Raw genomic sequence first — 27901 nt, 5'->3', positions numbered from 1 at the left:
AAATGTATCTGCCCTTCTCCCTTCCCAATGAAACCATTGGAGACAGGGATTGCAGGAAAACCTTTCACTGTGGGTTTGTGGTTGGTGGTAATGAACCCACCGACTCCTGACGGTCTGCTTTGGAGCTGGGCTTGAGTTTCTGATCAATAACCTGATCCCTGACCTTGATGTGGGGGCGAGGAGAAGGCGCTGCAGAGATGTCTGTGGGGACTTGGTGCCATCACGGTGCTACAGCCACGAAGGAGCTGAGGAACACGTGGGGCTGAGAACAAAGAACTGATGGAGGGAGCGGGAAGGTGGGCAGAGCTCAGGGGACAGGGGTGGAACTGCTGCAGGTAAGATGAGAGCCTGTTTGCTCCGAGCCTGCTTCCCCTGGCTGCCTCTGCTCCCTCTCCCTTCCCTTCCAGATTTGTTGAACCACAAAGCCACCACTGCCTGCTGTCCCCTGCTGTCGCCCTGTCCTTCCCGCTGCAGTGGGTGATACCAAGCGAGGCCCTGGGCGGTGGAGGAGCAGAGGATGGGATTCCCCTGCTGTCGCTGTGGCAACGCTGGGCAGGGAAGCAGCAGCAGCAGCAGCAGCGGGGCGCGATGGGCGGCTGCGTGGCGTGGAGGGAGCGCTGGGGAGGCTGCGGGGGCCGGGCTGCGCTGACATCACGCGGGGAGGTGGCGCAGAGGGAGCGGGAGTGGGAAAGGGAGAGCGGGGAGACTGCGGAGGGGAGAGCCGGCACCGGACTGGGCTCCGGGGACAGGTAAGGGATGGCAGCGGGGCAGGGGGGCTCTGTGAGATGCTGCGGGATCAGCGCCTGCCTCGGCATCTCTCGGGGGGATGGCTGCTGGGCAATGGGAATATTATACAATGCCTGAACAGCTTGGCACAGCAGGGCTTGGCTGTGGGACAGTGAGAGCAGGTCAGAGCCCAGCTGGCTGGTGCAGGAACTGGTGCAGATGCTTCCCCCCAGGAGAGCGGCGTGTATGGCACTGGTGCTGTACTGGGAACAGCCAGGAGCACCTGCACTTCCAGAACAGGATAAACGGGCTGGAGAGCAGCCCTGGTCCCTGGCTGGAGAAGGAGAGCAGAGTTCTCCCTGGGGATTAATTTCATCAATTTCTCATTGATGAAATTAATCAGAAGTTTGAGACTCCATCCCCTGAGTTGCATTTATCTTAGAGCAGAGCTGGCGCACTGGGACCGAGCCCAGCAGCGCGTTTGTGGTGGGAATCCTAAACTGCACATCCCCAGCAGCCTCAGCACTTCCCTGCCTGTGCCATAGTTCTGGGGAAGGCAGCCAGGTGCACGGGCACTGCCAGCAGCTCTCTGCATGTGGATCCTGGGGATTGCAGACCTGGAAGGCAAAACAACCAAGTCCTTGAAGCCCCTCTGGGTGTCGTGTTGCCTTTTAGCACAAGGGTTGCATAACGGGATCTGTTTTGTTAGCAGAGGGAGTGAGGGTGACAGTCACCTCTGGCCAGCAGTACCTGCGTGCTGTGCTGGCCCGTGCTCCTGGGGGGAATTTCATCTTTTTCTTAATCCAAGAGTTGGGCTGGTTCCCTGCTGCTTGTGGGATCCCACAGCAGTGGGGTGTGGGGACTCCACACCTGCACTCAGGCTACACGGCCTTAGCAAAGTAGAAAATGAGTTTGTGGGCACCCCCTCATGTGTGCTGACCTGATTGTGGCCTGTCAGGATTCTCAGCTGAGGAAAACACAGCTGGGGTCAAAAGCACAGTGTTGGTGACCCCTGTGGGTGTCAGAAACCAGTATGAGGGTGGAGATGGAAGAGGCACAAAGTAGAAACCTTGCTTGAAATCCAAGAACGGGGAGAGGCCAATGCTCCTGTCACGACCATTTTGTTGAACCAACACATTTCCCAAGGCATTCAAAGGGCTGGGGGCTGTGACCCAGTGGCACCACAGAGGAATGCTTCAGGTGTAATTGCAACAAGAAGCATAAATATGCTTTAATTAGGGAAGAAATTACTGTGTGAGGCACAATCCCTCCCCACCAAGGCACCCATGCAGGGTCTGCTGGGACCACCTGGGAGCAGCCCATGTGGCCACAGTGCTGCTTATGGGATGGAAAGTGCCAACAGCAAGAGCTTGTGCTGCTCTGTGGGGCTTCTCTGGGGGCAAGGGGTGGCAGCCCCACGCCGGGAGGGTGACAGGCAGTGCTGTCACCCAGCTGGCTGCAGGGCCAGCTGCATCCCAAGCCTCTGGCATGGGCGGGCAGGGAGGGGAGGGCCCATCAGCTGCTCTGTGCCAGCCCTCAGCTCTGCCCAGGGCAGCTGTGCTGGGAGGGAGCCAGCTGGGGATGGGCCCCTGTGCCCCAAGGGGGACCTCCCTGGGCACAGCCTGAGCTGGGCTCCCAGGGCCAGCTTGGGAAGGGTGCAGGGAGGAGTTAACACTGCTGTTCTTCCGCAGTTTCATTCCCCAGGTTGTGGTTCTGCATGACCAGCAGCAGGACTGCCTCAAAGTCATGTTCCAACTTGATTTTTTTTCAAGGTTATTCAAAATTCAGTGCAGGAATGGCACCAGGACCTCTCACAAACAGAAAGGCCAAGTCACCCCCTCCTAGTCCTTGACCTTCTCCGTGGCTCAGCTGGCTCTCCCTGCTTTCCCCCATTCTTGCCTACACTGCAAAAGGGATGATCATGTGAATATTACAAAGCCTGGCATCTGCACATCAGCTGCAGCAGCTGAGGCTCTGCCATGCTCCCGGTGCCTTGGTGTGACCCTGTCCCCACAGCCATGCTCTGTCACCTGTGTGCTCAGCCCCCACCACAGGCTGTCACTGCCAGGCACTCAATAATACAGAAATAATTAACTGGGAACTCGTGCTCCCTTTGGGAAAAGTGCTGTGGATCTGTGAGCCTCTGCAGAGACCTGGAGCATCAGGAGGAGCTGCCTTTGTGCCAGTGTCCAGAGAAGGCCCTGGGAGCTGAGCCAGGTCCTGTGAGACATTTCAATCCTGCCTATTTCACAGGCTATCTTGGCCACCACTCCACTGCAGTGAACATTTTCCCCTTCCTTTGTTGGGGCACTCACAGGCACCTCCCTGGTGTTTGTTTTCACTCCTTATCTGGTGCCACTGGGAGCAGGCAGGGCAGCAGTGCAGCAAGGAGAGTCAAGGAGAGTGGGAATTCACATTCCTGCCACCCTGGCCACCCTGGAGACCCTCAATCCTCTCCCTAAAGCCAGGCTGAAATTTCTTTCTGCTGAGGTAGCTGTTTGTTAAATAGTTGAGGTTACTTGAGTAATCAATAGTTCTCTGGTTCCCAACAGAAATATTATCCCTCTGGCCAAATCAGCTTTTCTATCTTTGCTATAAACCTGCTCCTGACTCTCAGCTGTTGAAGGGTGGAGGTGCATTCCTGATTTACCTGCACAGAACCCCAGTCCTCTTCTTCCCTCCTGCCAGCACCACTTTTCCTCTCTGAGGTTGAGCTGTAAGGGCTGGAAGCACACGGAAAAATCACTGGAGTCATTCAGTCTCAGCCCTTCTCCTGGCCTTGCCCCAAGAGCTCCTTCTCTGTGCTTGCTCCTCCAAGGAGAGAGGTGAGAGTCAATGGGATCCTCATGGCCAAGGGCACTGCTGACACAACTCCCAGGCCATGGACTCCAAAACAACTTAGCTGAAGAAAAATTGTTCCCATGCCACAGCAGGAGCTGTATCCCAGAGAAGCAGGGCTGGAAGACAAGGCACACAGTGAGGTTCCGTGGCTGCACATAAATTTTCCTTGCAAACAGGCAAAGGCACCAACTCCCAGGAGCTGGATTCCTGCTTCCACCCCGGCAGCCAAAGGCTGGGCTGTGGCTCTGGGCTCCAATTTCTTGTGACTGAAGGAGGCCACGAGGTTTGTTCTGCTGCTGGGCCAGTGGAAACAGCCTTGCTGTGCATTGTGAGCATCTCTGCACATCTCTGTTCTTTCCAAACCAGAAAAGGTCACAGAGACCCAAGAGAAACCCACTTCCCTCCTTCACTGAACTCCTCCTGCCTCGCACATGCTTTTGTTGCCATCCCTTGCTTGCCAAAGGCAGGAACAAACACTGGGGTTTGGCAGGGCTCAGATCCTTGGCGTGTTGGATGGGAAAGAGGCATTCTTGGTGCTCAGCCCGGGGACAGGGCTCTGCTCCACGTCCCCTGCCAGATTTTCCAGCTGCGATTTCGCTGCTCATCCCATGCTGAGGGCACCGTCCTGGGCATGGGGAGCACCCCTGGGTGCTGGGCTGTGCATCCTGCAGGAGATCCGTGGAAGGGAGAGGGAACAGCTGGAGCAGCACCCAGAGCTGTGTGAACCCCTGGGTGCTGCCGAGCTGAGCTTCACATCCAGGGAGAAGCACAGGAGCTGGCGCTGCCCTGAGAGGCTTTTCCCCAATTCCAGGGGAGCAGGGAAAGGCAGAGGGAGGCCATGTAAAGCCAGGCTGTCTCTGCTTTGGTTAAATAGGGCTGTTTTTGCTGACAGCTCCTCCTGAGAGCCTGCAGGGAGGGATTCTGTAACTCAGAGGCAGCTGAGAGGCTCTTGGCAGCTACTGCTGTTTCAGTGTCAGGCACTGGACTTTTCCTGGTGCTCAGGGGAAAAGGGATGGCAGGGCTGGGCAGATGAGAGGCTGCTGCCTCCCTGTTAGAAGGATGCTCTGGAGCAACAGCAGGGCCTGATTTCAGAGAAGCATTTGAGGTCTCAGTGCACACTGATCGCCCCAGAAACATCCTCCTCAATTTTCTGCAGTGCACAGGCCAGCCTGAGGCAGCACAGGGGGCAGTTTGCTCCAACACTGGTTAAGACAGCCCACAGATGACAAGCCCCAGCGAGGGATGAGTGTTTCTCATGGTGGTGAAGGGCTGAGGGAGAGGAGGGAGGGAGAAGAGGAATTTCCTGGTTGTGGCAAAGGTGGGTTGTGCTTGAAGTTAGAGAGAATGGGCTTGTGGTCACTGTGTGAGGTTGGGGGAAGGAAGGCGTGGGTCAGCAGCAAAACCCAGCAGAACAAACCCCATTTGCCTTTCCATGGCAGCCCGGGAATGAAGGGCAGCTCCCCTCTCCCTTTGGCCACCCTGTGCTGCAGAAACAGAGCACAGGGGAACAGCCCTGGACTGAGCTGGGGACAGGGGCCTGGCAGCCAAGGGTCAGATCTCAGCTGAGACAAGGGAACCCTGAGCAAGCACATGTTCAGAGTGAGAGGCTCACACATTGCCCACACCTGGTTAATGCTGGCTCAGCCCTCTGGAAAATGACAAACGTTTTCCTTGCTGTGGGGCCAGAGAGCTGTGCTGGGAGCTCTCCCTGCTCCCCCAGCCTGGCTGCAGGCAAGAGGTGCTGCTGGCAGGGCCCAGAATCGCTGCTCTTTCCCCTTTTCACAGCTGTTGCTGGTTATGAAAATGGGACTGTTCCCCAGGCAGTTCTCAGCAGGAACTGCCCTTTCCAGGGCTGACCACATGGGCTCTTTCTTCCCCTTCCCACCTCCTGACAGCAGTCACAGTTTGGGGTATGCTCTAGTCTTGGCAAAGCACTGCCCTTCCCTGCTCCTCTTCCTCACATGACACACAGGAGAGAGAGGCTGTGGCCTGTGGAAAGGGAATGTTTGTTCCTGGACTGAGATCAATACAATTCTCGAGCCAGTCCTCCTCCTCCCAAAGCTCAGAGAGAGACAGAAGAAAAGTTGGGATCAGTCTCACACAGTTGGGATTTAATTTACACCCCAAACTGTCAGTCTGTCCTAGCACAGAGGCCCTGGCACCAGCTCCCCTTTTCCCAGTGCAGGATGGGGAGGCAGAGCTTGCAGGAACACCAGGGCATTTTGTGGAACGTTACATCACACCTGGTGCAGTGTCAACAGCACAAAGAAACACTGAAAAAAGCTTAGGGAAGGCAGGAAGGAGACAGCAGGGCTTGGTGCTGCTGGAAGCTGAGGGTCAAACACCTCTGCAGGCAGTGAGACTGTGCAGGAGCTATCACAGATTTCAGGGTGGGAAAGCCCAGGGTTCAGAGCTTAAGCCAGTTTGTAAGAGAAAAGAGCTGGACTAGCAGGAAAGGGGAATGACTCCAGGCCAGCTTTCTGAGCTTTCTGGCAGTGCTGGATGCTCAGAGGACACTGATGGCACAGAAGGAGGTGGGTTTGGGCCACATCCTAGCCAGGAAATCGGGAGTCCTTTGGAAAACCCAAATAATGCAAGTGAGCTAAGTCAGAGAAGAGTGGTCTGGCTAAGGCCAGTGAATAATTCCTTCCACTCTGCCTTCCTCTTTGGTGCAGTGAGGCAGGAAGCTGAAAATTCTCTGGCTGGTTTTGGGAGTCCAGAGGTCAGTGACCACTGATCATGATGGCTCTGAGGAACAGATGAGTGTGTTAGCACCCAGCTCCCTCCTGACTCCTTAGCACACATCCACAGAATTTCCTGGCTTTTTGTTTCAGAACTCAGGGAAAATTCCTGCCGCCAGCGCTGAGTTAAACTGAAAGTTGGTAAATTCAGGAGGCTTCTTTCGACAAGGGACTAACCTTTGGAATTGCCTGGAGAGCTGGTAAAGTCAAATAATAACTGGCTTGGAAAATCCTGATGGTTTTATGACCTTTCACAATGTCTGCACTTCTGTACCCAGACAAGGGTCACCACACTGCTCCAAGGCATGAGCAGAGGGATAAAGGAAGAGTTCTCTTCCTGTCTTTCCCTATCCTGGTGTGATTGCCACTGCTCAGCTCTGTAAAGCACAGGAATTACTCCAGGCCAGAGCAGAGTGGCTGGAATGCTGAGCCTGTTCCATAAACCTCACTTTGGGATGAGAATTCAGATCTCTCCATGACCTCCTGACAAGTGAGGGAATGTGGATGTGGCCATTGCTGAAGGGGCTTCAGAAAACCCTGCTGAGAGCAGTTTGTGCTCTTGTCCTTGGAGGTTCTACCGAGACCTTTCCCTTTCTAGGTGCTTTATGGGATTGAAGCCCAAACCTCCTTGGAGGCCAGGCAGCCACAGGGACAGGCTTCGTCCACCACCTGCCCATGGCAGCAGGTCCCAGTGGTGCTCAGTTCACTGGAGCTTTCTCCCACCAGCAGGTCCCTGTGAGCAGTGGATGATGCCCTGGCAACAGGGACACTGCAACATGCAAGCCCCAAAACTGCAGTGCCTGCTCCACTACACAGCAAAATAGGTCGTGCATCAGCAAATGAAAAAGGACAGATGGTGTCTGCTAATACAGCTTAGTTTATGGCCTGCAGGATTAACTCACTAGTTGTCATGTCTGCAGAAAATAGGAAATGGGTGGGTCAGCTGGAGGAAATGTGTGGTGTGCCCAGCCCTACCTGTGCTATGGGATGCACCAGCTGGAGAGGATGTCAGAGGTCCTGTGAGGTTTTGAGATGTTGCTGATGGGCTGCCAGTGTCTTTGGGGGGTTCTGGGTACTGGAGATGGTGCCTTGTACCAAAGCCTCCCTGCCCACCTTGGATTCCACAGTCCCACCATCACAGGGATTGATGTGAGCTGAGCAGGGATCTCCAGCAAACACAGGGACATCCCTCCATGGTGTCTGCTCCAGCAGCTCTGCAGGAGGGGCCCACAGCTTCCTGTCCTGAGCCAGCTGCAGGACAGCTCCAGTTCAGCCTTTTGAACTCCCCAGCACCCACGTGTCTGCAGGAGTAAGACTGAAAGCTGAGGCAGAAGCCTCAGGTCTTTTCAATGCCTCCTCTGTGACACACTGTTCTCCTTTCCTGGAAACCAGGCCAGTGCCTCACTCTGTTCTCCTTGCAGAAATCCAAGCCCGTGCCAGAGCTCTGCCTGGTGCATCTGCTCTCTGAAGGGCAGGACAAACTCTTCCTTAGCTCTCCATGGGTGCTCCTCCTCAAGATTTCACTTTGATCTTGCTGCTTCTGCTGTGGCCAGGTTTGCTCATGTCCTGACGCTGCAAGGTTTGCTCAGCAAGACGCTGAGCATCCCAAAAAGAAGCTGGCATCAGGGAGATACTCCAGAGCCAGGAGCATGCCATGCCATGCCATCTCCATATCTCTTGGCCTTGTGCTGTCACAGGTGTTTGTCACCACCCTTCTAACCACAGCCAGCCATCACAGGCACTGAGGTTTTCTCCAGTGACTAATTTGCCTGTGTTTACGCCAACACCAAACATTTAATTGTCTATTGAATGACTCAGGTGAGGAGGGAGTCTGCCTCCTTCTTCTTGCCACATGGATCTGGCCAGCCCTATCCTGATGGCAGCACCCTACAGTGCTAAACCTTCTTAGCTATAAATCCCCCATCATTAAGGGTAGCAGGTCAGTGGTGAGAGTGACTTGAGAGCAGGGATCATTGTCACTTCTATCCCCAAAGCTGTTCAGCGAGCGTGGAGGTGAATAAAGAACGCAGAACAGCCTGTGCTTTTATCACAAAAGGAAATGCCGCTTTTTGTAGAGGGGAAAAGCATGTCAGATTACTATTATAAGTAATTGCTTAATGGTCCCTACCTCTGCGTCATTGCTGAGGAACATCCGAGTCCCTTTTCGGGGTCTCTCCTCACTGCACGTGTGTCACCAATGGGGCCAGGCTGTGGCCATCCCAGCTGTGGGAGCCCTGCAGGAGACAGGACGGGGGAGCTATGTGGGCATGAGAGCCTCCACATTGTTCCCCCTCGAAATCTCCCCACCTCCCACCTCTTTTATCAGCTGCTGACAAGCCTTGCCATGTGTGTAGGCGGCTCCCAAGCTTCCAAGACGATTCCCCTGCTCCCCCCAGCTGCCACCCGTGAGAGGAGCGCCCAGGATTTCGGGGAGGGGGAGCTCAGCGTTCCCCCGGCTGCCGGCCTGTTCTGCAGGGCCTGTTGTGATGCTGTCAGAGAGCTCCATGTGGTAACTCTCCCTCTCTCTCTCTCTCTCTCTATATCTCCCAGGATTTCACATGACAGCCTCTTCCCCAGAAAGTCACAGCAGGGAGTGGAAGATTGCCGTGCGTGTGTGGGTGTTAGGAGGGAGCAGAGTGGGATGGGGAGATGGAGGGGAGAGGAGGTGTAACCACAGACTAAACCAGAACAAATTCTCTTGGAAGAGCCTTGCATTTCTGATCCCAAGGCTCTCATCTCCTGCCTCTTCCTCTTCATTTAAAAGTATGTCAATCCTTGTTAAGTCCAGCAGAGAGAAGAGGAGTCAAGCACAATCATCTCCTTCCTTCCCTGAACACATCTCGGGGGACCAGGAGAGGCAAACAGAACATGAACTAAGTGGATAGAGGCAGAGATGTGCACACTGGGGAGAGCCTTCCCCAGCCTCGGGTGTCCTCCCTGGAGAGACACGAGGGGCCGTTAATGACATCTCCATCTGACAAACGATCACAGTGCATGTCATTAGGAGCCAGCGCTTCCCCGGGGCCCTGGCAGAAAATGACCCCAATGAGCTTCAGTTCTTGCAATCACAGCTGCTCCCCGTGAACGTTCAGTGTTCATCCCGCACAGCTCCGGGCTCTCGGGGTTAAACCTCGCCGAATGCTTCGGGCAAGCCGAGATTGACATCCCTGCCCTGGAGGTGGGACTTCTAGAAGAGGAGTAGGGAAGCCCACATGGCCCTGGCACAACTCTCCAGGGCAGGGAGCTGGGGGACACCTCACACTGCACTTCTGAGAGGTTTAACATTATCTCTGTGCTACTTAAATCTGTCTGTCCCCCTCATCTTCCTCCAGATGCTGCGAGTGCAGCACATCTCAGGTAGGGCTCATGGTGGGTCCTCAGCAGAGAGACCCCTGAAACTGCCATCTGCATTTTGGCATCCTGATGCACCTGGATCGCTTGAACAACCCTGGCTGTCCCACCTTAAGAGGGCCAAAGGTCTCAGCCTGCCCAGTAAAACCAGAGCTGAGTCATTCTTGGGCCTCCCTGTACAAAAACGAGGAAGAATTCCCGGTGTAAAACTGCTCCCCTCCTTCCTGCATTTCATCAGCAAGCAGCAACACGAGCTGGGTTTTCTCTGAACTGTGCAATGCAGCCCTTGAATAACCCACCCATCCCTTCCTGGGAAAAGTGGGAGAAACCCTGAGGAGACCCAGGGACTTCCAGAGAAAAGAGGCAGTGCCAGGGAAGGGTTCACACCTCAGTGCCTGCATTCCAGAGGTTTGAGGCAGCTTGGATCTTTGTGTGTCCTGAAATAATTGTTTCAACACCCCCTGTGTCCTGCAGGCCAGGGAGGAGAGCACCAGGCAGGTATTTCCCATACCTGTGATATTTGGGTCACCTGGAAGGGGGGAAAGGTGGACAAAGGGGATGTGGTAGGAGCTGGAATTTCAGTTCAAACATAAACAGATGTGCCTCTTGCCACAGCGATGTTCCCGGCCAGGCACACCCCGGTTCCTCCATGCAGTCTGACTTTCACAATCCCTTCCCAGCAGCTCAGCCTCTGCTTTCACTCTCTGAATTACCAAGGGGAATTTTCATTACATCACCAGAGGCGCTTCCTCCTCGACAGTGACAGAGCTGTCACTCTGCCTTTCAGGGGGTTTTTGGGGTGTGGGTGACGAGGACATTTCTCTGGAAAGAGAAATACCTCCCAAAAGCAGGTCCAGCCCAGCTCAGCCTCCCCAGGTGGCTCTATCCAGGCTGGGAACGGCACTGGGCAGTGTGGGGCGGCTCCAACCGGTGTCTGGACAAAGCCTTGCTGGGGGACACAGCGCTTTCAGGCAGCTTTAAAAGCCGCCTGTGCCAAATCCAGCGGGGTCGGAAGTCAGCAATCTTCCAGCTTTCTGCCAGCGTAAGCAAAAGCCAATTTGCCTATTGGAGCCGGGATTTGCAGAACGATTCGCCGCAGCGTTTGAATCCCCCCCCGCCACGCCCCCGCCTTCTGTATATCTTTTTTTTTTTTGTTTGTTTGGTTTGGGTTTATCTTTTCAAATATCCCCCAGTTTAACGGTCGGGCTGGTGGCAGCTTCCCCGCAGCTCCGGGGAGGGGCTGATGTGATCTCACTCCCAATCCGGTGACTTCCCAATCAGCCTCTTTCCCTCCCTGGCAGCTTGCTTTTCTGCCCTCTGCTTCCAGTTCCTGGCTGTTTGTCTTGGGGTGGTTTTGTTGGTTTGGGTTTTTTTTTTTTTTTTTTTTTTTGAATCAAAACAAACTACCGGGTTCAAACTGCTCGTCAGGAACACGCTGAGCAGGAGCCTTTGCTCCTGGCAAGGGCTGTGGAAACTCGCCATGGAGAAACACCTTTGCCATGGAGAATTTGATTTTAAGTAGCTGGGATGTCTCTGAACCACAGTAGGGAAATCTGTATCTCAGAGCTCCATAAAAGCACTGAGTTCCCTCAAATATATAACCTCTGCACAGCTTGGGAGGAGGGAAGATGGCTCTGAAGTCACTCGGATTTACCCTGGCCTCCCCCAGCCTTGCTGCTATCGTGATTCCTCATATAAGGCAGCGAAGAGTCATTTCTGCCCCACCAGCCCGTCCTTTCCCAGGAGCTCCAGATGGTTTTGCTCTCTTATGTCTGCACTACTGGTAATTCAGGCCTGTCTCACATTAGCTTTTGAGCTGAAACCTTCCCACAATTAGTTGGAGTCTGCTTCTGCGCTGCAGAGGACGTAGAGCTGAGCTGGCACAGCGCTGTCTGGGAGATCCATCCCACACAAGTCCTGTTCAGGTTTCTCTATTTCAGTCAAGAGTGTGATTTTTCTAGTGAAATCATCAAAGCAAGACAGTCTCTGCCACAGATGGGCAGCGACAGCCATTTGAGAATGCCTCATACCTGGCTTGTCTCAAGAAAATAGTAGTTAATTTCAACATAATCTCGTTTTACACCAATATAACAACTCTCCCTCCTTTCCCAAGGAAAAGGGTTCTTTTCCTCTGGGAATTCCACACCACAAAGTATCAGGGAGATCTTCATGTCTGCCCAAGGAGCACAGCTCATTGAAAATGTGCTCCACAGACACCCTGGAAGCATCCCTGCTTCTCTTGGAGCAGAGCTGTTTGGCCCTTGCCAAATTAACTTGCTAATTAACCGGGTTTTTTTTGATCCCAGGCAGGAATTTACCACTCTGAGGCCAAACCTAAGTGTGGTCCAAAACTTCCAGCTTGTCCAAAGCCCCGGAATGTGAAGAGCTGACAAATGTCTGGGGAATGCAATCTCTGGGGAAGGACTTGGGTGTAGCAGACATCTTGGGATAAGCAGTGAGGGAGGGTGTATGCAGGCACGGAATTAATGGAGAAGGAGCACAGGGAAAAGCAGGATTGCTGCAGGGCGTTTAGGAGAGGAGGAAGCTTCATTTGTGCAGGTGATTTACTCCTTCTGTGCCTTCATTCACCCATCAGACAGGGAAGTGTCATCATTATCCTCCCTGTGCCGACAGATCTGGGGTCTTTGCCTACAGCAATCCAGCAGCACCAGCACCAAAATCCTGGTTCCTTGTTCCCATCCCAGCTCTTGGAAGGATCCTGGTAATAATAATCATGCAAACAGGCTTTGCTGAGGGAGATGATTCCAGGAACAGTGATAGCTGGGAGACAGTGATGGAGCCACACTTGTCACATGAATAACCACAGTCTGTCCAGTCAGAGCTGACAGTCTAAGGCAAGGCAGCTCCTTCTGTGCTGATTTAAGAGGCTCTTTGTAGACACAGCAGATCTTTCTGCTTCAGCTCCCCTGCATAATAAGAAGCAGCATCCTTCCTGTTAGTTTATCTGCCTTTGGATGGGATGTGAGGCTGGCAGACCCCTCTGGGCACAGGGGAACCCTGGAAGGAAACGAAGGCTTTTAACTTTCTGCATGAGTGCAGTGAGAATGTGGGTTGGAGTTTCAGTGCCTCTAAACCTGGCACTCGGGGAGGAGTTCCCAGCTGAGTAAATCTTTATGTGATCTTCAGAAACGTTACCAATGAGGGACACACAGAGAAGGACAAGGGATGGATGGATTTAGAGGGGGTTCCTGAGGTTATAGACACCCCTCAACAACGAGAGATGTTAAAAAGCTAAGTGTCCCAGGTTTTTTTTTAAATAGAAACCTTTTTTTTTTTTTTTCTGCACAATCCAGCCACAAGATTCCCCTCATTCCAGGCCCTGGGTGAGGCAGCCATGGCAGTGCTGAGTGAGGGATGTTGAGGAGAAGATGTAAATACGAAGGGAGAGTCATAGAACAAACTGAGACAGAAGGGACCCATCAGGAATATCGAATTCAACTCCTGGCCTTATGCAGGACACTATGAATGCCACCATGTGTTACCCAAACACTGAGGGAATCAGGGCTCTGAGGGGAAAATGGGGATGCTGAGGGGACCCAGGGGCTGAGGTGAGCTGGGTATTGAGAGGAACCAAGGGCATCGAGGGGAAATAGAAGGGAGACAGGGGCGTTTGGGAGACATGGGGGCACTGAGGGGAGCAGGGGGTGCTGATGGAACCGGGAAGCTGAGGAGGGTTGGGCGCTGAGGGGAGCAATGGCGCTGAGGGGAACCGGGCACTGAGGGGAACCAGGCGCTGAGGGGAGCAATGGCGCTGAGGGGAACCAGGCGCTGAGGGGAGATGGAGGCGCTGAGGGAAGGAGGGAAGCGCAGAAACAGAGCAGTGGCTGAGTTCTACCTCACTGAGACGCTTTAAAGCCACTTCCAGGCACCGCAGCCGCGGGACGGGGACGGGCACCGCAGGCTCCGGGACTGCCCGGGGGCGGTGCCCACAACCGAAATGGCGGCGGTGGCGGCCGCGCCCGGTGCGGGGCGGGACGAGGCGGGGCCGCGCTCACCCGGCCCCGGCGCCGCTCTCGTTACAGCGCGGCCGAGGCAGCGCCCGGCGGGACGCGGCGCCCGGAGCCCCCGCACTGATCCGCTGCCTCCACCTCGGACCCCGCCGCCGGTGACACCGCCGGGCTAACCTCGCCGCCATGGGCTCCGAGCGGGACTCCGAGTCGCCGCGCTCCTCATCCATCCACTCGGCCGCCGCCAAGTGCCCCAAGCCCGGCCGCCGCCGCCGCCTCTCCTTCCAGAGCGTCTTCTCCGCCGCCGCCGCCTCCGCCGCGGGCGGCCGCCGCCGCGCCAAGGCCGAGCCGCCCCCGGCCGCCCCGCCGCCGCCCCCCGCCGCCCCGCCGGCCCCTCCGCCGCCGCCACCGCCGCCGCCCCCCGAGGAGGCTCCGGTGGTCCCGGAGGGCGAGGAGGAGCTGGAGTGCCCGCTGTGCCTGGTGCGGCAGCCGGCGGAGAACGCGCCGCGGCTGCTGTCGTGCCCGCACCGGTCGTGCGGGGCCTGCCTGCGGCAGTACCTGCGCATCGAGATCACCGAGTCCCGCGTCAACATCTGCTGCCCCGAGTGCAGCGAGCGCCTCAACCCCGCCGACATCCGCCGCCTGCTCCGCGACTCCCCGCACCTCGTCGCCAAGTACGAGGAGTTCATGCTGCGCCGCTGCCTCGCCGCCGACCCCGACTGCCGCTGGTGTCCGGCCCCCGACTGCGGGTGAGTGATGCGGGTGGCGCTGGGGTGATGCTGCTCCGTGCTGGGACAGCCCGGGCAAAGGGGGACCTGCTTGTCTCTCTATGCTGGGACAGCCTGGGGAGTGGGGAACTGCTGTCCTCCTGTTCTCTCCGTCCTGGGACAGCGTGTCCCTTCCATCCTGGGACACCTTGGGGAGTGGGGAACTGCTGTCCCCATAGGGTGCTGTCCTCTCTGTCCTGGGACAGCGTGTCTCTTCCACGGTGGGACAGCTTGGCAGGGAAACCTGCTGTCTCCTTAGGGTGCTGCCCCATCTGTCTGCCCTGGGGTGTGTTGGGGAGGTAGACCCTGCCCTGGAGGGATGCTGCCTGTCCCCAACACATGCTGGGATAGCTGCGTGAAGTAGAATCCGCTATATTGCTGCCTATCCCCAGCATGTGCTGCGGATGGCATCCCGGCTGGGATGGCACTGGGATCACTGTCCTGCCCCACGTGTGTCCCAGGATGGCACAGAGAGGGGTGGCTCACCCTCAGTAGGGTGCTGCTGATAGTACACATCTGGTCCTGCTGTGTCCCATGAAGAGCCCTCATCACAGAGGTTCTTTGCTTATCTGCAGTCTGTTCAGGACAGCTGGGAGGCCTTGGGTACCAAAATTCCATCTTATCCCCATTATCTCGCAAGAGCTCCAGGATTTGACCTTGGGGATTGTGAAAACACAGATTGGGTAGGAGTGATATGACTTGAAGGGGGTTTTAGCAGAGCCATCGCTTCCCTAATAGAACAGAAACCTTTTTTCCTGCACAAGTGGTAAGTGTGGACTTTCCCAGCTGTGCATTTCTCTGCCAGTCCTGGGGACAGTGCATGGGGACAACGCTGCAGCCTCCAGCGGTGGGGAAGAAGGAACAGTAACCAGTCACTTTTTCCCAGTGAGGACAGGAATACACAGCACAGAGGAGTGATGTTGACTCACTATCCGCTGCCCAAGTGAGGAAACGTCTGTCTGTCCAGAAGTCAGCCCAGCCAAGCCTGATGACTGTGTAGTTATGAACGTGTTGCTTTCATTTTCTCTTCCCTTTTCTTTTAAACGAGCTCTGTTCGGTTTCTGTTTGGGGCGTGAGCCAAAGCTGCCTGGAAAAGGGCTTGGTCGGGGAACTTAAGAGAAGTGCTGTGAAGTTGAGCTACGACTCAGCTTGGAGGGCAATTTTGGGTAGCAAGAACATGAAAGGAAAGTCTGACCTAGTAGTCGGAATGGAAAAGTTGGTGGGAGGGTTGTGAAGATTTAATCAGAGCCTTGTAATAGGCATCCTATGCAAATCAGTGAACCTGGCTCAGATTACCCATTTCACGGCCTCTCGAGCATCCTGTATGAGGGCTTGTTCCTTCCGAGGGTGAAGTTAACAGCAAACACCTTTGCTCCTTTCTGAAGCCAAATCAAGTGCAAGATCTCGATATTTCAGCAGCGCTGGGGATAAGATCAGGGACAGAGAGCAGCCACGGAGGGAATGCCTCTGCTGGTGACCGGCTGGAGAAAATCCGGTTCCTGCTCACCGAATCTCAGCTCCTTGAGTGTTGTGATGTTATCTGTGGCCGGGATAAGGTGTACAAACAGCGGCGTCACCCGGGCTGGCTGCTTGGAAGGAACCAGCTCCAGGGCGTTGCCTCTGTGACAGCAAGGCAGCCTGATCCCTTCCATCACTTCCATCCCTTCCTCTGGGGGATTTTGGGCAGGCTGGTGCCACACTCGGCCCTTTCTCTGAGCTAAACCCTCCTCCCTGGCTCCTCAGAGAGCAGGATGACATGTTGGCATCCTCCTCCAGCTGCCCAGAAGAGCAAGAAGCGACCCCGAGTCTGCTGGAGATGTTGGAGACAGCTCTGGTGGACCAGCGCTGCTGGTGTGTCTGTAGCAGCTCGAACAAAGGCTGTTGGAATCAGCCCTCCGGCAGGGAGAGGAATTAATCACCCTATTCATTCTTCCCAGCAGAGCTTGTGTGGCTGTGCTTATGTAAAATCAGGGTATGAATTATTTACAGCGGGCTTTCCCCGCTGTAGTAGTGCCGGGAGTAGTACGGAGTGTAGGGCTGGGGGCACGGCAGGGTGATGTTTGGTATGGGTGCCACCCACTGCTGTCACCCCGACTGAAACTCGCCAGCAGCGTCATTTCAGTGGCAGAGGATCGAGGCATTCCTTTATTCCGGCCAAGATGTGCAGCAGAAATCATTTCATCCACACATGCCTGGCTTGTGCAGTGAAAATACCTCCGTCCCACCTGGTTCTTTACCAGACATTTCCCATTAAAACCCTCAAAGAAATTCATGTTAGTTGGTCTCAAATTCCATATTATTCCATCTCCTGTTGGCCATTGATCCCTTCGATGCCAATTCAGCCCTCATTCTTTGGTTCTCTTATCTTTCCCCAGACCAGGTGTCTGCAGCCTCACCAGGGGGTGATGTTTGTTGATGCCCCTTTATTTCCTCTGTTCCTCCTGGCTCCTCCCAATCTGTTGATGCTCAGCTCCCCCGGCCTTTTGAAGAGAAACTTCAATTCCCTTCCCCCTGGGCAAAGGCCAACAAAACCCCTGAGTGTAGTTACAACAAAAATGCTAGAAGTTTTTGCTAGAATGATTTTGCCAAAATCATTTCCAATGCCACAGAGGCACCCCACAGGGGCTGGGGTGACATTCTCTGGTCACCCCCCCTTGAGGTGGTGGCATCAAGGGGCAGCAGGGCTGTGACAGGACCCTAAAAACATCCTGTGCCTTCCTCCTGCATCATTTCCTAAATGAAAGAGCCTGGCTGTGCTGCCCGGGAGGAGGAGGAGGAGGAGGAGAACACAACACCGGTGCGTGTTGCCATGGAAACCCTGGTCAATTGATGCGCCATCAATGGCAAAACAAATCATTTTCTGTGTTTGCAGCTCTGGGTTTTTTGTTGTTTTTTTTTTTTTTTTCCCCTTGCTACAATCAGGTGGTATCGCTGTCTAGTGTTTGTCACACTGCAGCCTTCCCCAAAAGCTTGGGAGAAAAACAGAACCTTTAAAGAAAACGGAGGTGTGTGGGCTGAGATCCGTGAATGGGCAGGAGGAAACTCGTGGCCATCCGAGGAGGGGGCTGGAAATGGAGCTGTGCCATTCCTGGGGTCTCGGGAAGACACTCACGTTGCTTTGTGGGGAAAACTCAGGGAGGAGAACTCAACTTCTCCTCTTATCTAAAAGGATTGAGCCTAAAAATGGCCATTTAAGCCAGTGGAAGAGGAGAGCCACTGTCCATCCAGGTCCTGCCATGTCTATTCCTCAGCATTTCACTTCCAAACCCACTTTCAAGTTGACCTTGACATGGAGATGTGTTATTTCCATCCCCACTAGACACTCCTGGAGCTTCTTTCCCCACAGCTGTGGCCTTGTGCATGATATTTCAGCTCCAGCAATAAAATATAAATGCTGATGATTTAAATTTCTTGAGTGGTTAAAAAAACCCAACATTTTGAGCAGGGAGTTAATTTAGAGTGTGCTTAATATATTACACTGAGCTCTCCTAGGCTGCTCTTATGGTTTGAAATAGCAGTGTCACAACACAGCTGGGCACATGAAGCTTTTCCTTTCTGTTTTGCCAAGGGCAGGCCAGGGTGAGGAAATTTAGTGGGATATTCCTTAGACAAGGTGCATGGGAATCAAATTTATCCCTCCCAACCCTCTGGGTCATTTCCATCTCAGAATTATATAGGAACAGAGTTGTTTGGGTTGGAATGGACCTTAAAATTCATCCAGTCATGAATTGCCAAGGGCAGGCCAGGGAGTAGTGGCAGGGTGAGGAAATTTAGTGGGATATTCCTTAGACAAGATGCACAGGAATCAAATTCATCCCTCCCAACCCTCTGGATCATTTCCATCACAAAATTATATAGGAACAGAATTATAAAGGAACGGGTTTGGCTTGGAATGGACCTTAAAATTCATCCAGTCACGGGCTGGGACACTTCCAGGGATGGAGTTTTCCCATCTCTGCTCCTGCTGGGCTCAGGGCAGGTGTGTGGATGCCCAGGTAGAGCTGCAGTCGTGCCTGGCAGCCCTCAGCTGTTGTTTCTCTGGCGATGCTGTCGTAGCCTGGCAGGATGAAGTTGCTCAAACTCCCACGGGATATGAATCACTGTGGTATGACACATTCAGTGGTTCTCACGCTGCTGCCTCGGAGGAGAAGAGGCAAAATACAACTGGAGCCACACAAGCTCTGAATGTGACACCTTAAATAGGAGTTGTTCTCCTCTGACCACTAACAAAAATACCCTTTTTGCCATCTGGGTGTTGCAGGACTGGGATTGCTTCTGGGATTGCTCATGTCAGCCCCTGCCAATGGAAACAGCCTCATCCTCAGTGCCTGTCAGTCAGATTTCTGCAGCACTGCTTGGTGATGCTGCTTAGGCTTCTGTCTACACAGGACACTTCCTTCTGGGCGTGCCACGCTGAGCTGGTTGAGCTTGGCCTCTCTCTCTTGCACAGTTGGTTATTTCACTCCAGTTTTGGCTTGTTCCAAAAGGAGGGCATTGTTCTTCACCACTCTTTGGAAAAGGAAGCTCTGAGGAGCTCGCTTGTTGACTTAGCTATGTATGGAGCTGTTATTCTGGAGCTGTTATTCCACTTTTTTAGGATCATTCAGCTGATAGAAGTGCCCAGGACAAGCTCAGCTTTCCTGGACTCTTTTGGACCATCCATAGATCTGTCCTAAGGAAACAGCCAGGAGTTAGCTGGGCCAGACAGATCTGCCCTGTGTGAGTTGCCAGTGAGAGCTGCCAGCAGTTACTGAGCAGAGAACAACTCAGCATCTCAAGCTGCCTGCATGAAAGGTCCCTGCCCCGAGTAACCCAATTAGCACTGCTTAATTCCAGACCCTGCAGAGCGCAGGAATGTGTCTGCTGTGGAGGTTGATGGCCAGGAACGAGATGGGCTGGTGGCTCTGGGTGTGTGAATGAAGGAACTCTCACTTGGGAACTTGATAAAAGCAATTCTCAATTTCGGTAACTTTATAAAAGCAACTCTCACTTGGTAACTATAAAAACAACTCTCACTTGGTAACTTTATGAAAGCAACTCTAACTTGGGAACTTTATAAAAGCAACTCTAACTTGGGAACTTTATAAAGCAACTCTTACTTGGTAACTTTATAGAAGCAACTCTCAATTGGTAACTTTATAAAAGCAACTCTCACTTGGTAACTTTAAAAAAGCAGCTCTCCTTTGGTAACTTTATAAAAGCAACTCTTACTTGGTGACTTTATAAAAGCAACTCTCACTTGGTGACTTTGTGTTTGGATTCCTGCCCACAGGTACGCGGTGATCGCCTACGGCTGTGCCAGCTGCCCCAAGCTGACCTGTGAGAGGGAGGGCTGCCAGACAGAGTTCTGCTACCACTGCAAGCAGATCTGGCACCCCAACCAAACGTGTGACATGGCCCGGCAGCAGCGGGCACAGACCCTGCGCGTCCGCACCAAGCACACCTCGGGCCTCAGCTACGGCCAGGAGTCTGGGCCAGGTATGGATCCACCCTTTTCTCATCAAATATCCTCCTGGGAAGGAGGAAAGTTTGACCAGAAAGTCTCACAGATGCGTGTGCTTAGCAGAAAGATTTTTAAGTGTAGAGTTTGATGAAGGAATAGAGATGGAAGCAAGTTTGGATCTAGAAGAAAAGAATTGCTGAGCCATTACTGGATAACCAAGGAGGCGAAGGGTGTGTTAGTTAGGAGGGGGTTTTATGGCTTAGAGCAAAGGATAAACCCACCTCAAAACAAAAATATATTTTTGCTAAGCAAAAAGATAGCACAGGCAAACAAGCCTGCCCATGGTGCAAGTAGAAAAAAGGTCTCCGAATTTTCCACTGCAAGAAAACTGAAAAACAACTTCTAGCTTAAACTGTAATGTACTGACTTTTAGTGATTGGAGAACAGGAACATGAATATGGTAATTACAGTAGTTATGACAGGCTATGGATGAAAGTTAAGGTATAGATTGGTTCTGCTGTATTAAGATGCTCAGCAAAGAAAAGTAAATAATGCAATGTAACAACAAGAAAAGTATAAAATGCATTGTAACCAAAAGAAAAGTATAGAATGCATTGTAACCAAAAGAAAAGTATATAATGCATTTGTAACCAAAGAAAAGTATAGAATGCATTGTAACCAAAATAAAAGTAAATAATGCATTTTTAACCAAAACCAAAGGGTCTCCAGGCCTGCCTGCAGCTGGAGCTGACAGCTGTGGGCACAGCTCTGTCACCCACCACCCTGGGCTGCTGTAACATCTTGGATACAATAAACGGCATTTTGAAGAGCCCACATCCCTCATTTAGGCTCTTACAATATCCCAAGCTCAGAGAGACCCACCAGGCTCCAGCTCCTTGCCCTGCAAGAGTCACACCCTGATTTTTTGGCTGCTTGGCTCTGTGTGTGTGTGTGATGAGGAAGCAGCACCACCGTGCAAACCTCCTCCCCTCAAAGTTCTCCAGCAGCTGTGAAACTCAAGAGTCATTTCCCCTCCTCCTGTGTGTTAGAACACATCTGATCTCTTCCAGCAGCAGCAAATAGATCAGTAGGTGATGATGTGCTTTGGGTCCTTTTGTGTCACGGCAACTCCCCCCATCCGCCCCAGCTCTGCTTGTGGCTCTTTTGATCTTGGATGTTCTTGTATTTTTTTTTTGCTGATCTAAACCCTGAACAAGCAGTCGCTTTTTTACTGTTGCAGCCTCAAAGCTGCCTGGTGGTGAGGAGCAGCATTCACGGCCAGCTGAGTGTGGGGAGCTCTGCTCTGTGCACTCTTAGGTCTTGCTGATGGCAGGTACCAAAAAAATGCCAACCCACAGAACTCCTCCACTGCCTGGTAGGAGCTGCTGTGTCTGCTGAGTTTGTGTTCCTTAAAAATAACTGTATTGACTCTGGAAGTGGGCAGTGAGGCCGTTTGTTAAAGCCCTGCCCTACCCCCCAAACAAAATACCCTGTTTTTCCTTCTGTGTGAGGAGTTTAAATATTAATTCACTCAGTGTGGAGCTGTCGTGGGTGGTTCTGAGGTGGCTTAGTGGTGTGCTGAGGCCCAACATGCCCAAATTTAGAGAAGTCTTAGAATGGACAGCATAGAAACACCCCAGCCAGCAGAAAAACCCAGATTTTCTATGCTGTTAAAGAGATCCCTGCCAGGAAGGGCACTTAGCCATGGGAAGGGAGGTTTTTGAGACAGTGGTTTCTCCCCAGCCCGCCGTGCTGGATCCAGCCTGGTGATTAATAAGGTGTGAGCTGGGCTCACAGCTGGATTTCATCTTGCTGAGCCCTGAACCACGGCACAGCCATTGCATAACCACGATCAGATGATGCCTGAATTAAGGAAGGGATGAAAACCCCTTATCCTGCTCTGCCAGCAGCAGAGTTGTGTGTGGCTGCAGCCCCATGTCCCCTAAATTTAGGCCAGGTTTGGGGTTTCTCCAGTGCCTGTTCTCCCAGTTGTTGTGTTGTTCTTGGCCCGTGAATCACCTCCGTGGAGCAATTCAATAATGGCTCCTTGTGCTGGGCAGGTATGACTTGTTCCCTGTGTTTAAGCCTGAATTCTGGAATACATCCCATTCAAGATTAGAACAAAGCTTTTAAAAGTGGCTGTTGTTCCCCGGCCCCTGCTGTTGGTGGGGTCTGTCACATCAAAATGAGATAAACTAAAGACACGCCACCCCCTGCGAGCAGCAAAGGTGTTTCTGCTGCGGAGCAAATAAAGATTTCAGTCCTTAACGAGGATCCCCTGGCTGACTGCTGGCTCTGAGGGCAGAGATGCCATCTGAATTCCCTGTGTTCTCCCCTCAGCTGATGACATCAAGCCTTGCCCACGCTGCAGTGCTTACATCATCAAGATGAACGATGGCAGCTGCAACCACATGACGTGTGCCGTGTGTGGCTGTGAGTTCTGCTGGCTCTGCATGAAGGAGATCTCAGACCTGCATTACCTCAGGTGAGCAGGGCACCAGCACGTGCCTCTCTCAGGCTCGGGGCAGGAGTTCACTGCCCCAGCTGGACTTTCACCCTTTTTTTTTATTGTTCCCGACCCAAAGAGGTGAACTCTGATCCCACTTTACAGCGTTCAGGTGCTCTTCTCACATCAAACAAAGCTCCTGATACAATTGCCTTTGAGAGCTCTTGGTGTACTGAGTATTAATCATAGACCCAACAGTGTGATAATCACCTTTTGGGGGTAAAAAAGACAGAAAACTCATTTGTGTTGTCCACCTCCTTCCTAAGTTTTGAGGGTAAAAAAGACAGAAAACTTATTTGTGTTGTCCACCTCCTTCCTAAGTTTTGGGGATAGAAAAGACAGAAAACTTATTTGTGTTGTCTACCTCCTTCCTAAGTTTTGGGGGTAGAAAAGACAGAAAACTCATTTGTGTTGTCTACTTCCTTCCTAAGTTTTGGGGGTAGAAAAGACAGAAAACTTATTTGTGTTGTCCACCTCCTTCCTAAGTTTTGAGGGTAAAAAAGACAGAAAACTTATTTGTGTTGTCTACTTCCTTCCTAAGTTTTTGGGGTAGAAAAGACAGAAAACTTATTTGTGTTGTCTATCTGCTCCCTAAATTTTGGGTTTTATTCATGTGCAAATTGAACTTGGGCTTCTCAGGAGCTCATAGGAATTGCTGGAGTGCTGATGTCATTTTTTTCCCCTTCCATGCAGCCCCTCTGGCTGTACATTCTGGGGCAAAAAGCCATGGAGCCGTAAAAAGAAGATTCTCTGGCAGCTGGGCACGTTGATTGGAGCTCCTGTGGGCATTTCCCTCATTGCTGGCATTGCCATTCCTGCCATGGTCATTGGCATCCCTGTGTATGTGGGGAGGAAGGTGAGTGTGGGGGGCAGAAAGGGTTTGGGGTGTTCTCTGTGCTGAGCAGAAATTTAGAGCTGATAGGAAGGGTGGATCTCCTCATAGAACCCAAATTCAGTTTCCTCTTCTAAAGCTTCTCTTATCTCCTGGGCTTTGTGTGGGAAGGGGAAGGTGGTGGCTGATAATCCTGGTGCATTTTACATTTCTTTTGGGCCTCTGCCCTGACCCAGGAGCACCCAGGGGTTCTTTTTGAGCCCATCAGCCCTGTACTTGTGGTTGCTTCTTTTCCTTCAACACAGACCCTGTGAGGAAATCTGTGTTCAAAATGAGGTTCTTCAAGGGCTCATGCAGCTGGCAAAGCTGTAAAATCACTTCCTAATGTCCCCTGGGACTCTGCTGTTCTCACCTGGTGCTTTTTCTTCCATCAGATCCACAGCAGGTACGAGGGGAAGAAAACCTCCAAGCACAAGAGGAACTTGGCCATCACTGGTGGGGTCACCCTGTCTGTCATTGCCTCCCCGGTCATTGCTGCTGTCAGTGTGGGTAAGTGGGCTCAGCCCTGTCCCTTCTGCTGGCCCAGGAGCCACTGAGACCCGGGGGTGGCCCAGCCCTGTGCCACGGGGGTGGCTTTGGGCACAGTTTGCAGAGTGCAGCTGCCTGTGGCTTTGGGCACAATGCTGTCTCACATCCTGGTGTGCTCAGGCTGGCCCACAGCCAGCACAGGGCTTGTCTGCAGCACCACAGCCCATCCTGGAGTCCCTTTGGCACACAGAGCTGTCTCCTGTCATGCTTTGGTGATGCCTTGGGGGTTCAATGCTTTTGGGGTTCCCCCGCTCAGCCCACAGTGCTCCCCCACTGTCTGTCTGCATAACCGTGAACTGGAACCTTTAAAAGCAACAAAAACACAACTGAGAGAGTCCCTAAAAAATCTTAACTCATCTTTAAGCTCCTCCTAACCCAGCTCATCCTCCTCTGCAGGAATTGGGGTCCCCATCATGCTGGCCTACGTCTATGGGGTCGTGCCCATCTCGCTGTGCCGGGGCGGTGGCTGCGGGGTCAGCACAGCCAATGGAAAGGGGGTGAAAATCGAGTTTGATGAAGATGATGGACCCATCACAGGTAATGACTGGTGATGGGAAGGGGGTGAAGCAAAATGCCCTTGTAATGAGGTGCTTTGAGCTCCTGATGCCTCCCAAATCTGAGACATCAAAACCGAGCGTCCCCTGTGCCAATTCCAACCCCCTGTGCTCTCCTTCCCCGCAGTGGCCGATGCCTGGAGGGCCCTGAAGAACCCCAGCATTGGAGAGAGCAGCATTGAGGGGCTCACCAGCGTGCTGAGCACCAGTGGCAGCCCCACGGACGGGCTCAGTGTCATCCAGGGCAACTACAGTGAGACTGCCAGCTTTGCTGCCCTGTCCGGGGGCACCCTGAGCGGGGGGGTCCTCTCAGGGAGCAAGGGCAAGTACAGCAGGTAAGGGGGCTCTGGGAAAAGCTGAGGGCACCCCAAGGCTCCCTCAGCTCTGTAGGCTCACTGAAGTGATGCTATGGAAGCAGGTAGCTTAAAAATCGTGGATAAATTGTTCATTGCATATGAAAAGTTGTCTTTTTTTTTTTTTTTTCCTCTCTTTTTTTATTTATTTCCATTCCATGCGAGGGTTAGACACGTTTCTTTCTGGAGTAATTCCCCCCAGCAGAGTTCCTGGAGGTTTGAAAGCAGCCATGTCCATAAGGGCAGGCCTCAATGTGGCCTTCCAGTGCTTAAAGAGTCTTAGTAAAAAGTTGGAGAACAACTAATTGCAAAGGAAGATAGCTATAGGACAAGGGGGAAAATGGCTTTAAAGTGAAAGAGAAAAAATTTAGATCATATGTGAGGAAGAAATTCTCCCCTGTGAGGGTGGCAAGGCCCTGGCACAGGGTGCCCAGAGAAGCTGTGGCTGCCCCTGGATCCCTGGAAGTGTCCAAGGACAGGTTGGATGGGGCTTGGAGCAGCCTGGGATGGTGGAAAGTGTGTTTGATAGTGGATAGTGGGTTTGATAGTGGATAGTGGGTTTGATAGTGGATAGTGGGTTTGTTCTGGGGAGCTGCCCAGGAGTGTGAGTGAAGCTGCTTTGATCTAGGGGCTGTGTTGTGGTGTTTTGTGTTGGTCTGTTGTAGAATAACCAGGTCTAGGAGATCACCTGGGATGATCTGGAACCCAGAGCATCCAGGGTGGGGAGACACTGGCACAGACTGCCCAGAGAGGTTGTGGGGTCCCCATCCTTGGAGATATTCCAGGACCAGGTTGGATGGGGCTCCCAGGTCTAGGAGAAGGTGTCCCTGCATGTGAGGGTTGGAGCTGGATGATCTTTAAGGTCCTTTCCAAACCCAAACCATTCCGTGATCCTGTTTCTGATGCCAGTCTAGTTCTTGCAAGGAGGACAGATCCCTCCTGAGCTCCTTGAGACCACAGAGCTGATGCTTCAGCTCAATTTGGAGCAGCACAGAGCTCCTGCCTGCCCTGCTTAAAGCCATCCCAGCCCTGTCAGCCCAGCCTGGAGGCTTTGGTGCTTCCTGTTCTTCAGGCAGGGCCATGGCTCTCCAAAAGCCAGGAGGTTACACCACAGCTTTTCCTCCTAACTTGCCTGTGAGTCAGTTTGCTGGGTGATTAGAGCCACGTGTTGATGTGGCAGCCGGTGTGTGAGATCCATGGAAATCAGCTCTTCGCAGGAATCGTGTGAGTCATGGATGTAAACACGGCCTCACCTTCGTCATGGAAAACAGAATGGATCTGCCTGAATGCAGCCAAAAATGAGGCTGAACGAGAGCAGCCACCGGGGTTAAACTGCTGTCACACTGAGCTGGGCCAGCTCATGGGGGTTCTTGCTTTCCCTTGAGGAGCAGGGATGGGATTCTTGCTTTCCCTTGAGGAGCAGGGATGGGATTCTTGCTTTCCCTTGAGGAGCAGGGGTGGGATTCTTGCTTTCACATGAGGAGCAGGGATGGGTTTTGTGGTTTCCCGTAAGGAGCAGGGATGTGTTGGTGCTCCTAAAGCATTTCTGAGGAAGCCTCTTCCTCCCCACAGGCTGGAAGTGCAGGCAGATGTGCAGAAGGAGATTTTCCCCAAAGACTCGGTCAGTTTGGGGGCCATCAGCGACAACGCCAGCACCCGAGCCATGGCTGGTTCCATCATCAGCTCCTACAACCCCCAGGACAGGTAGGAGGAGGACCTGGAGTGCTGAGGAGAGCCTTGGTGGAGGCTGTCCTGGAAAAATGCAGGCTCTGTGGGTGGTGGGATGGCCGTGTTTGCACAGGGATCCATCCTTCTAGCACAGGAAGGGCTGGGGACAGTCTGGGGGCAGATTCCATGTGTGGGGAGGGGATCTGCAGAGCCCAGCACCCTCAGGGGCTGTCCTGGCACTTTGAGGGGACTCTGGAGCTTTCCTTGGCTCAGCTTTGGGATGATCCTGGCTCTGTTGGGAGGATTCAAGGAGAGCAGTGGGGTGATGAGCAGCATCTTGCTCATGTTTGGGGGTGGGATCCTCCATCCTTCTAGCACAGGAAGGGCTGGGGACAGCTTGGGGGCAGATTCCATGTGTGGGGAGGGGATCTGCAGAGCCCAGCACCCTCAGGGGCTGTTCTGGCACTTTGAGAGGACTCTGGAGCTTTGGGATGATCTTGGCTTTGTTGAGAGGATTCAAGGAGAGCAGTGAGTAGTGGGGTGATGAGCAGCATCTTGCTCGTGTTCGGGGGGTCTGATGCTCCCAGTAGAGCCCAGTAACGTGAGGGTGGTGGCTGTTCCTGCAGGGAGTGCAATAACATGGAGATCCAGGTGGACATTGAAGCCAAACCCAGTCACTACCAGCTGACCAGCGGCAGCAGCACAGAGGACTCCCTGCACGTGCACACCCAGATGGCAGAGAACGAGGAGGAGGACGAGGACGAGGAGGAGGAGGAGGAAGAGGAGGAGGACAAGCAGGAGCAGACGTGCCAACACCAAAGCTGTGAGCAGCAGGACTGCATTGGCAGCCAGACGTGGGACATCACCCTGGCCCAGCCCGAGAGCATCCGCAGCGACCTGGAGAGCTCGGACAGCCAGTCCGACGACGTGCCCGACCTCACCTCGGACGAGTGCGAGTCCCCCCAGTGCCAGACTGCGGCAGGCTGCCCCCAGACCCCCCGAGCAAGAGGTGCCCAGAGCCCAAGTGCCCACCTGAGCCACTGTGCCCAAGCCGAGGGCTGCAGGCTGGACGAGATGGTCCAGCTGGAATGCATCGAGGCCAGAGTGTGAGCTGAGCACGGTCCCGCTGGCACTCTGCAGCTTCTGGGCCGGGGTTGTGTCCCTGTTGGCTTCTGTTTGCCATCCTCCAGCTGGCTCCCCCAGCCTCGCCTTGGGGAGTTGTTTCTTACAGAAAAAAAAACCCAACAACAAAAAAAAAAAAAAAGGAAAGGAAAAAAAAAAAAGCAATCCCCCTTCGCCCTCTTTTTGTTTTAATTTATTGGTTCAAACTCTGTGAGGTGTGTAAGAGTGTAAATATGTACGTGTGTCTGTATGTCTGCAACCATCCTAAGGGACTGTTGGAATAAAGACTCTGGTTGTCATTGGGCCTGAGTCCAGCTCGTCCTTTCCAAAGGGAAATCTTCCAGCTGCCTTTGCCCACGTGAATGCTGCTCCCAAAGGCTTGGGAAGAGGAGAGGTCTCTCTTCCCCCTCTCGCTGTGCAGCAGGGCTGGGTACAGGTGAG

At 53.3% G+C, this 27901-nt stretch overlaps 1 protein-coding gene across 1 annotated transcript; it reads left to right on the top strand.

Moving 5' to 3' along the window:
- Positions 1–667: 667 nt before the first annotated feature.
- Positions 668–27763, top strand: RNF19B (ring finger protein 19B). Its single transcript, XM_058040062.1, has 10 exons — positions 668–749; positions 13703–14376; positions 19667–19872; positions 22178–22322; positions 23037–23199; positions 23610–23724; positions 24160–24300; positions 24445–24652; positions 26243–26374; positions 26965–27763. Exons 2-10 carry the CDS (start codon positions 13814–13816, stop codon positions 27446–27448), a joined length of 2157 nt encoding a protein of 718 aa, XP_057896045.1. The 5' UTR covers positions 668–749; positions 13703–13813; the 3' UTR covers positions 27449–27763.
- Positions 27764–27901: the final 138 nt, after the last annotated feature.

The sequence above is a fragment of the Melospiza georgiana genome, chromosome 24 (genome assembly GCF_028018845.1).
Source record: "Melospiza georgiana isolate bMelGeo1 chromosome 24, bMelGeo1.pri, whole genome shotgun sequence".
NCBI classification, from domain to species: domain Eukaryota; kingdom Metazoa; phylum Chordata; class Aves; order Passeriformes; family Passerellidae; genus Melospiza; species Melospiza georgiana.
The sequence above is the reverse complement of the archived record's forward strand: the minus strand, read 5'-3'. Positions and strand labels throughout refer to the sequence as shown.

Excerpts from the sequence above, each read along its gene's own strand:
- RNF19B (XM_058040062.1), top strand. The coding sequence starts at position 13,814 with ATGGGCTCCGAGCGGGACTCCGAGTCGCCGCGCTCCTCATCCATCCAC. Across the intron at positions 19,873-22,177 it reads CGGCCAGGAGTCTGGGCCAG|CTGATGACATCAAGCCTTGC; the intron begins GTATGGATCCAC and ends TTCTCCCCTCAG. Across the intron at positions 23,725-24,159 it reads CATTGCTGCTGTCAGTGTGG|GAATTGGGGTCCCCATCATG; the intron begins GTAAGTGGGCTC and ends CCTCCTCTGCAG.